At 39.4% G+C, this 10,514-nt stretch overlaps 1 protein-coding gene across 16 annotated transcripts in view; it reads left to right on the forward strand.

The window, feature by feature from the left end:
• Nucleotides 1-10,514, forward strand: part of LOC103459572 (pleckstrin homology domain-containing family A member 5) — a 190,252-nt gene that overhangs the window by 89,261 nt on the left and 90,477 nt on the right. For all 16 annotated transcript variants that reach the window (XR_001776212.1, XM_017302818.1, XM_017302817.1 and 13 more), the window contains 5 exons: nt 541-645; nt 1,352-1,424; nt 5,777-5,877; nt 6,868-6,983; nt 9,042-10,124. Coding sequence is in view for 15 of the 16 variants with exons in the window: in XM_017302818.1 (XP_017158307.1) it covers nt 541-645; nt 1,352-1,424; nt 5,777-5,877; nt 6,868-6,983; nt 9,042-10,124 (1,478 nt within the window). In the remaining variant the exon portion in view is untranslated. The remainder of the gene's footprint in view (nt 1-540; nt 646-1,351; nt 1,425-5,776; nt 5,878-6,867; nt 6,984-9,041; nt 10,125-10,514) is intronic.

The following is a 10,514-nucleotide window of genomic DNA, read 5'->3' on the forward strand; positions in this document are numbered from 1 at the left end:
GCTGCCCCCGCGACCCGACCCCGGATAAGCGGAAGAAAATGGATGGATGGATGGATGGATAAATTCATTGTAACTTTAATTTGATGTAAGCTCACTGATTAAAAAAGGTTAATATATTCTGCTTCTTATGGACACTAAATGATGGCATGAAATGAGGAAGCAAAGGTGGTAGAGAACCTTCCCTCACCTTCCTCTGTGAATAGTGAAAACATGTTCTTTTTTTAAACTATAATATGAATATGAATTTACAGAAGTAGATCTTTTTCAAGCTGCAGGAAATTATGAGATTTTTAACTTAAAAAAATGAGGAAGTGAAATCTTTCTCTTTGTGTCCACATTCTATTATGATGTGACTTATTCTGGGAGAGTCTAAGTCTGATATATTATTAAGGATCTTAAGGAGTTTGCACTCAAGCCTGATCCTATTTGTGAGCACCGTCAACTACAGAAATATTCATCTCAGTTTCAGTCAATTTTGGCCTTTAGTCTGTAAGAACCTGTATGTATTAATTATTCAGTTTCATTTTTGTGCTTTGGAAGCCTTCTAGGTCATCCAAAAAAGTACACAATTTCGGCAAGAGATCCAACTCCATCAAGCGGAACCTTAATGCCCCTGTGGTCAAGAAAAACTGGCTTTATAAACAGGTACTGGTTTTTCAACATAAACAGTGTAAAATGTAACATACAACATAAACATGTAATGCCTTTCACATGTAGTTGAAAAGAAAGAATGAGGAAAATTTGGTTCAGTTCTGTATATAAAGAGTTCATACTGAACATACTGAATCCTGAGTTCTGTTGTTAAACTATAGACTCTGCATTGGTTCATCGTCTTGCTACCTTTCCACCCTGTCACTGTAAGATATTTCCAGCTCACTGTTTGAGCAGCTTACTCCCTTAAGGACAGCCTTACAGAACACAATTCAACTTGCTCCAACTATATGTGCAGTCATTAGCTCTGCCTCCACTTCAGGGCTTGCTATACTGTCCCTAATTTTTTTCTGAGATGGCACTCAATTCACTTCAAAGCATCCCCAACCTACCTCCACCAACAGGTAAAATACCATGTTGAAATGTCAGGAGGATTTGCCCAGAGGCCGTATCAATATGAATGGCAGAGTGTGACTCTTGGTAAATACCTGTTGCTGTAGTGGTGACAGGTGTACCACAGAGCAGAGGATCTGGTCCTCAGCTCCATGCAAACAAAATAAAGGAGGATAAGAGGAAAACTGCTAAGTAAAACCTGTCAGAATGGACAGAGTGAAGAGAGATAAATGGTGTGTGTTTGTGGGTGTTGGAGTAATTTCTAAACTTTGACTGTCTGACCTTGTACAACCTTTGACCCCTTTAGGACAGCACAGGCATGAAGCTGTGGAAGAAGAGGTGGTTTGTGCTGTCTGACATGTGCCTCTTCTACTACCGTGGTGAGAACACACAGACACACACACACACACACGCGTGCGCGCACGCACACACACACACACACCCCCACACACACGCGCGCACACACAGACACACACACACACACACACACACTCACACACACACACACACACACACACGCACGCACACACACACACACACACAAATGCACACACAGTATGTCTTTCTGTCTTCACAGCTTCGGATTGATTTCCCTTCATTTCTGTAGCCTAACCCTATGTATAACCTACATTTTTATTCACACCATAACAAAAATAGCACTTCCTCTTACGGGGCCTTAAAGAGCAGTCAGTCCTCACAACATTGTTGGACAAATAGGCCTTATACTTTGTCAAATACAAAGTCAGACACAGACACACACACACACGCACAGCATGCTGGAAGAGGCTACTGTGTCATGCAGAGACGCCTTAAAGTGTGTTCACATTTTGTCATGTTACAACCACACACTGTGTTTTAATGGTTTTTACACAGAGTCCAGCTGTATAATACCATCTGGATCTAAATTCAGCTGGGTAACACTTTATTTGAAGGGGGTGGATAAGACTGTCATGACACTGTCATAAACATGACGTAACTCCTGTCATGAACAGGAATAATCCTTCATGAATATTTGACTGTTGTCATAAAGCTTCATTCAGTAAATTATGACACTTTTAATACAAAATTGACATTATCCAAAATGTCTTTGTTATGACAACTTGACATTAACCAAGAAATCATTACTGATATAAATTTGTTCTAAAAGTATTACTGATTGCACTTTAACAATTAGGTAACTTTATGTTATTACACAGTAATGATTTCTTGGTTAATGTCAAGTTGTCATAACAAAGACATTTTGAATAATGTAAACTTTGTATTAAAAGTGTCATAATTTACTGAATGAAGCTTTATGACAAGTCATACATATTCCTAAAGGCTTATTCATGTTCATGACAATGTCATGACATTCACCCCCCTTCAAATAAAGTGTTACCTTCAGCGGTTCTGGTTCTGGTCTCAGAGGTTTGTTGGAGAACATTAGAGACCAAGGGACCCAGCAGACGTTGTGGAAAAGTTTAAAACAGGGTTACGTTCTTCACTAAGACTCCGTCTCATGGAGAAGATCTCCAGTAGTGATACATGGTGGTAGCAGAAGCATAGAAATACACACCATACCTTGCAAATTATTTGCAAAGAATTGCTGAAAACCATGTTATTTTCCATCCTGCTTACTATTATGCACTATTTCATGCTGCCGCATACAATACTAATAAGATGCAAAATGTGTTAATGATTTTTAACAAATTCTAAGCTTTGCCACATCTACAGTCCAATGGTTGGATTTAATGCCACAATGTAACAAGATGATAACAAAATGGGACATTTTATCATTAGAATAAAAATAGTATTTTTATTACTAAACTAAGGTCATTCTAACAAGGACTATTACAGTTTAAGGAATCGTTCCCATGCTGCAGGGCCACATTAATTGAAGAACCTTCTCTTCACAAAGTCTATCTGTCCATCCTTCATTTCTACTAAACACTTCAAAGGAGATTTTCCATCTTTCTAAAGTCTGATGCAATCAGCTGCATTTTGATGACAAACACAAGGACGGTTTGGATGTTTATTGGTTTTGAAAGCTAGAGAAGCGAGAGGTGAGACAACCTCAAGAAGGACAGCATCCTTGTCTACCTAATAATGAACCTCCTCTTATTTTCATTTTTCTCCTACTTGTTGGATCACTTGGTTCTAAGAGATGCCAGCAGAATTTGGAGCCTCTGCATTTATTCCTCCCCTGGGGGGGAAGACGATGAGTGTCCCTGCCACAGTAAATCTCATCTTGTTAAAATCAACAACTAGATTTACATGCACTCTAGCAAAGTGAGATGATGCACTGATGATCAAAGCTGGCATTTGAACAACTAAAGCCATTTATCAAAGTTCTAAGCATCCGTGCTGCTGAAGCTCCATACACACATTCTAGCAGGTTCCACATGGAGCTTCAGTTTTTAGAAAGGTCATTCTTTTTATTTTTTCCAAAGCAGACTTTCACTGTCTGATTACCTTAATAGGTAAACTAAGTCAGATTTTAAAATGTCACAGAGGTGGGAACTTGGGACTTGGACTCAAGTCAGACATGAGTCACCGATATTATGACTTTAGACTTGATTTGAACACATTTTCAGAGAATTTGACCTGGACTTTTACACAAATTACTTGAACTTGAACCTTGAATCTTTGTGGGCGTTAGAGTAATTTATAAACTTTTGACTGTCTGACCTTGTGCAACCTTTGACTCCTTTAGGACAGCACAGGCATGAAGCTGTGGAAGAAGAACTTGAGCTTTGAAAAGACTTAGTATTTGGTGAGAGTGGGGGTCTGTGTCAGAAAGCAGGTTCTGTAGCTGAGCTCAGGGCTCAGAGTTTATCTCTGTCTCCTGCCCATCATAACAATGAAACAGCTCCAGTTCCATCACAGCCTGGATCATATAATGAAACCATCTGCGTCTGGAAATCATATTGAGAATAAATGGATTGTTTACTGCAGTCGGTGCATTAAGTCTAAACATGGAGTTCTGCCTTTGTACGAGGGGGTACCCAAGTTTCCAGAATGACGCTGCTACACGCACAGTTTTCGTAGTACACGATTCTGCCGCTAGTTATTTGTTCCACCACGCCTTCTCAATCAGTGTGCCAAGCGGCGTTGATGTGGAAGGTTTCGTCTACCCGCAGTGATTTTTCTTGTAAGAGCTGTTTTGTCCAGCCGTCGTTTTTCTTCATGGAGAAATTCTATGAGCAGCGCGAGGCTGAAGCTTTGCTTCCTGCTCGGGAAAAAATCGGTTGATCATCAATTGACATTTCATCATTTTTAAAGCAGGTGAACCACGAGTAAACTGGAGCTTGACACATAGCGTCATCCTTGTAAGCGGTCTTCAACATTTGAACGGTTTCCGATGCTTTTTTCCCGAGCAGGAAGCAAAGCTTCAGCCTCGCGCTGCTCATAGAATTTCTCCATGAAGAAAAACGACGGCTGGACAAAACAGCTCTTACAAGAAAAATCACTGCGGGTAGACGAAACCTTCCACATCAACGCCGCTTGGCACACTGATTGAGAAGGCGTGGTGGAACAAATAACTAGCGGCAGAATCGTGTACTACGAAAACTGTGCGTGTAGCAGCGTCATTCTAAAAACTTTTGGGTACCCCCTTGTATTTTTTACGGACTGTTTATTCTTGAAAATTATAGTTTAAAGTCTTTAAACCCTCCACTGTAAAGAGTTCAAATCAAAGCAGCAAACTCTGGATTATCCTCTTGAGGCCTGATTTAAAGAACATGGACCAGCCCGTAACATTCATTTCAATTCAGATCATCCTTTTTGATCCCAAAATTAAATGTAGTATGTCATATTATTTAAGATTCTTTAATGCATTGCTGCAGAGACTGATGGCTGTGAACATGATGCATATCCTAAAGCAGTCTGTATTATGGTCTAAAAGGCTTCTGACTGAAGACATTCTGCTGTTGTATGACAGTCTGATGAAGAGGATGGTCAGGGTTGCCCATCATTTTCTTGATTTCATGAAAATCTCCAGAGGTTCCACTGTCTCCCCCAGAACCAGAACCAAACCAGACTTCTTTATCAGGTTGTTAAGCTTGTTCTAAAAGAAAAACTATTTCACAAATGGTTTCTTTATTTGCTGCTCTGTATTTCTTCCAAACATCAGGCAGTAACTCCACCACCTTACTGGTTATTTTACAACCATCCCAGAAGCTGGGAGGATCTGCATCTGGTTATACTGCTGCATTGTTTTCCTAAAGCACCAGGTTTCAGGACATTTTTTCCATTGTTGCATTGGTGAGTTTGGTCGTTTGAGGAAAGGAGTGAGGAAGAAAGAAGATATTAAAGGGGCTGCTCTCTTTATTCCATCCTTGATAAAGATTTCCATCTGTTGAGAAAATTCCAGTAGAGGCCATTAGGGGGTCTCCACAGTGAAGGGTGACCTGGGTGACGTATCATGTTCTGAAGCAGGCAGGGAGTCGTTGGTGTACTGAACCCAATAACGCATGGGCATTCTGTTTTTATGAATACTTTTGAAATGATTTGAATGGCATGCATTTCACTAAGCATGTTGTTTTTAATCAGCAACACTCAAGTCAAAAATAGACATGTTTAAATATGCAAATATTATACAACCAAAAAAGAGGAAATCATTAATCACTGACATCTAAAGCCAACCTTCATGTTTGATAGACAAAGCACTTCAGAGAGGTTCAGGTTTAGACAGACACTTCATGTTTAAATGTCTTGCTGAATTATGTCAAACTTTCCTTTGTCATTTCTGCAGATGAAAAGGAGGACAGCATTCTGGGAAGTATCCTGCTGCCCAGTTTTCACATTTCCATGCTGTCTGTGGATGATCACATCAGTAAGAAATATGCCTTCAAGGTAAACTCATCTAAATGTTGTTTGATCCAAAATGTTAATCAACCTCAAACCTGAATGTTTAGACTTTCTTAGGAAAGTAAAAGTGAGGTCTTAGCTTCTTTAGGAAAATATCAAAGAATATCTATTTTCCAACTATTATTTTGCAGAAATATTATGAAACTAATTGAAAAACAAACATTTCAATTCACTTTTTCATTAACATTTGTTTAAAGTGAAACATTTCAATTTAGTTGGTCTATATACTTTCATTTCACAACAAATGTTATCTGAAGGGACTTTACAGATAAGTAGTTCCAATTCAAACACACATGCATTCCAGTTATTCCTAATTATTAAACAGTAAGCCACGCTCATTATTCGCATTGGTTTAAAAAGTTTTCTGTCAAAGCAAACCCATCAAGAGTGTTGATGGATTTGCTTGCAAGGAAACACTTGTAAGTCTATGCATCAAGTCATTGATTGCATATTTGTCCACTCACTGGACAAATATGTAGCAACAATTGCATGCATTGTGTTTTTGACTTTGCATCAATCCCTCATACCAAACATGAATGTAGCGACAGTGGGGTGGAAAAACTCCCGTTTAACAGTTTAGTTCTGCTGGAATAAATCTCCAGCAGAACTAAAACCTAACTGAGTGGAAGGGGCCATCTGCCACGACCGACAGAGCAACAGATGGACTGATGTGGGATACTTTGTATGTTAATTAACAGTAAAATGTTAATTGCTACTTCTTTCCAAACAGTTTCCAATGTGTCTGACATCATGATGAAAAGTGATATTATTGATTAAATGATCATGTTCTGGCTACATTTACAAATCTGGTACTGATAAGCAAAATCAAGTCCAGTTGATTTTGCTTATCTATTCTATTCTATTTTATTCTATTTCCCATCTGAAGAACAGAAGAATGCACGTGAACTCTTTTCAGTCAATATTGCCTCAGTCTGCTTATAACCATCTACTCTTTGCTCTTTCCACCACTGTCAGGCCACTCACCCCAACATGCGAACATATTACTTCTGCACAGACACCTCAAAGGAGATGGAGTCTTGGATGAAAGTCATGACAGACGCTGCACTCGTCCACACTGAGCCGGTCAAAAGGTCAGCAACAAGCACACTTTACATGCATTATGCTTGGAGGAGCTTTGATCCATTCTCAGCAAGTTTCTATTCAAAGTTTTTTTTCCTGTGAAGACCATAATTTCTTTATGCCAAGGTGTATTTCCATCACAGGAAAGGAAGTACAGAAATATAAATACCTTAATGTTCACATGGACAACAGACTACAGACGCAACAGTGAAGCTTCGACAAAAAGGGACAGAGCAGACTGGACTTCTTAATGAATCGAACATCTTTCAGTGTTTAAAGCAAGTGTTAGGTAGTTTAGATTAATCATCTGATCTAAAACTCACAGAAAAAGTAATAGTTTTTACTGTCAATCAAAACTTCAACTGCAATCAATTTTATAAAAACCAAGTCAAATAGAAATAATTATAAGATGGTGTGTATCTTCTATCAGTCTGTTGTTAAGTGTCATCTCTTCTGCTGTCATCTGTTGGGGCAGCAGCATCAGAACCAACCAGGGACATAAAAAGTCTACACAGCCTGATAAAGAAAGCTAGTTCTGTTCTGGGGGCGACTGCAGAACCTTTGGAGATCCATCCATCCATCTTCTTTACACCCTTGTCCCTCAGTGGGGTCTGGAGGGTTGCTGCTGCCTCTCCAGCTAACATTCCAGGCGAGAGGCGGGGTCACCCTGGACTGGTCGCCAGTCTATCACAGGGCAACACAGAGACACACAGGACAAACAACCATGAACACAAGAAGAATTTAGAGAGACCAATTATCCTGACAGTCATGTTTTTGGACTGTGGGAGGAAGCCGGAGAACCTGGAGAAAACCCACGCAGGCACAGGGAGAACATGCAAACTCCGTGCAGAAAGACCTGGACCAGGAATCGAACCCAGGACCTTCTTGCTGCAAGGCAACAGCTCTACCAACTGCGCCACTGTGCAGCCCACCTCTGGAGATGATGATACAAAAAATGATGTTACATAAAATCAAGAAATTCATGAATAACCCCAAACATGCTCTTCATGAATCTTCCTTGTCAGGCTGTCATACAACAACAGTGTCTTCATTCAGAGGATTCTTCAGAACTGCAGTAATACAGACTGTAATACAGTTCTCCTCAGTCCTTTGGGATTATTCAAGTATTTTTAAATTGACCAAGTTGACCAATTGCATAATAGATCCCTCACAACAATTTATCTTGTCACCTCAAAAATCTTAGATTTTTCTGCTATTCTATTTTTTAAAACCCAAATTGTTCATAATATGATCTCTTTAACCTGACTGCCTACCCAAGTTATCTTTATTTGACGGGGTCTGAATAATACGGTGTTAAATTATAAACATGACATATGTCATAACAGTAGTCATAATAATGTCATTAAGTGTTATTACACTGTCAAAAACATTAACAAAACAGTAATCATTTCTCCCTACCTGAAATAAAGCAGAACAAGTAGGACCAACAATAAAGATTTCATTAAGCTTTAAAAACAGTAATTACAAATTACTCTTACATCAAGTGGAACAAGTAGCACCAGTTATGACAATGTCATTAAGTGTTATTACAGTGTCAAATGCTATATTAACAGAGTCATTAATACTAACTCTTGCCTCAAGTCAAGTGAAACAGGTAGCAACAGTTACGATGATGTCATTAAGTGTCATTACAGTGTCATTAACATTATCTCTTACCTACATAATTTTTAAAGTTTAATCGATAATATTTTTTATAACAAATTTATGACAGATCATGATTTCTTGGTTAATGTCAAGTTGTCATAACAAAGACATTTTGACATTTTGAAAAATGTCAACTTTGTATTAAAAGTGTCATGATTTACCAAATGATACTTTTTGACAACAGTCATAAATATTCATAAAACTCCTTCATTGTTCATGACAGGTGTTATGTCATGTTTATGACAGTGACATGCCAGTCTTATTCACACCCTGTCAAATAAAGTATTACCCAACATAGCATTACAAATAAATCAAGACAGGGATGTGTTATAAATCTTCTCTTTTTATTTTGCCTCAGTTTTTCTCTCCTTATATTGGAAACTAACTCTGCTTTTTGAACACAGGCTAGACAAGCTGAACATGGACCAGCAGACACCTCAGCAATGGAACAACTTGTTGAACCATACTGCCCTTACGCAGCCTGAGATCCAGAACAATGAACGGAACAGAGAACCTGTACGACAACATTCACTTTCACGGGCCGATGAAAAACGCTTGAAAGACATTGAAAAACAGAACAGCCAGAAGGAGAGAGAGTATTACACCCTACAGAGAGATGGAGAAAAGTACTCATTAAAGAAAGATGGAGTTAGCTACATGCTTCAGAAGGACGGAGATAGATATCTCCTTCACAAAGACGGAGAGCGATATCTGTTGCGAAAGGATGGGGAGAAATACTCACTGCAGAAAGATGTGGAGAATTATGCTGTTCAAAAAGTGAATAATAAATACACCGTGACACCAACAGAGGATAAATATGGTCCTTCCAAAGATGGTGAAAAGTTTCTACTTACAAAAGATGGAGAAAAGTGTGCTCTGCAGAAAGTTGGAGATAGACACATGTTCCAGAAAGATGGGCAGATTTATGTTCCTCAGAAGGAAGTAAAGAGACAGTTATTATTAAAGGAAACGGAAAGATACAGCACCATGAGAGACACAGGAAACAAACATGGTACCATACAAATTGTGGATAAATACGGCAATCTAAAGGAAGTAAGGAAGTACAGCACACTACGAGAGGGGAATAAATATGCTGCTGTTACAAACCCAGAGAAGTATGCTACAATTCGGGCTGGGGAAAAGTACTACTTCCAGAGAGATCCAAGTTCAGAAAGGCCTTCAAATAATATCAACAGCATTAAGCTTCAGCCTGCTCAGGCAGCTGCCATTGCAGCAGCAGTGACAGCATCGCGCCAGAACCAGGCAAATGTCAACGTCCAAAAACCTCTGCAAGTTAACAGGCCTGGAGAACAGCCTGGGGACTGCGGTCAGATAAAAGCAGAGAACACTGTGGCCAGGATTACTCTGCAGTCCCCAGCTCCAGTTCATGAGCCAGACTTTGGAATACCCAGCGCCAATTCCATGCAACACCTGGAGCCGAGGGTTCGAGTTCATCGAACAAGAGAACTGGATGATGATACGCGAAGGTAAGGCTTTTAAATGGCATCTTTATACATTATGCAGTTAATTGAGACTTTAAGGATTTGAACTGTTTGTCTTAGCAAATTGTAGCATAAAATGACATCGACTGAAAGTTTGTGCTGAAGGTAAAAAATAAACACTTTTCTTGCACTACTACAAAAACAGCTAATAGTTGGATATTTTTGCAAGCAATTGAATAAATTTTCTATAAATCAAATCTATTTTTTATTTGAAAATGAGAATATATATCCATCCATCCATCCATCCATCCATTTTCTTCCGCTTATCCGGGGTCGGGTCGCGGGGGCAGCAGYTTCAGAAGGGAGGCCCAGACTTCCCTCTCCCCAGCCACTTCTTCCAGCTCCTCCGGGGGAATCCCAAGGCGTTCCCAGGCC

This window comes from Poecilia reticulata, linkage group LG23, assembly GCF_000633615.1.
Source record: "Poecilia reticulata strain Guanapo linkage group LG23, Guppy_female_1.0+MT, whole genome shotgun sequence".
In the NCBI taxonomy this organism is placed as follows: Eukaryota; Metazoa; Chordata; class Actinopteri; order Cyprinodontiformes; family Poeciliidae; genus Poecilia; species Poecilia reticulata.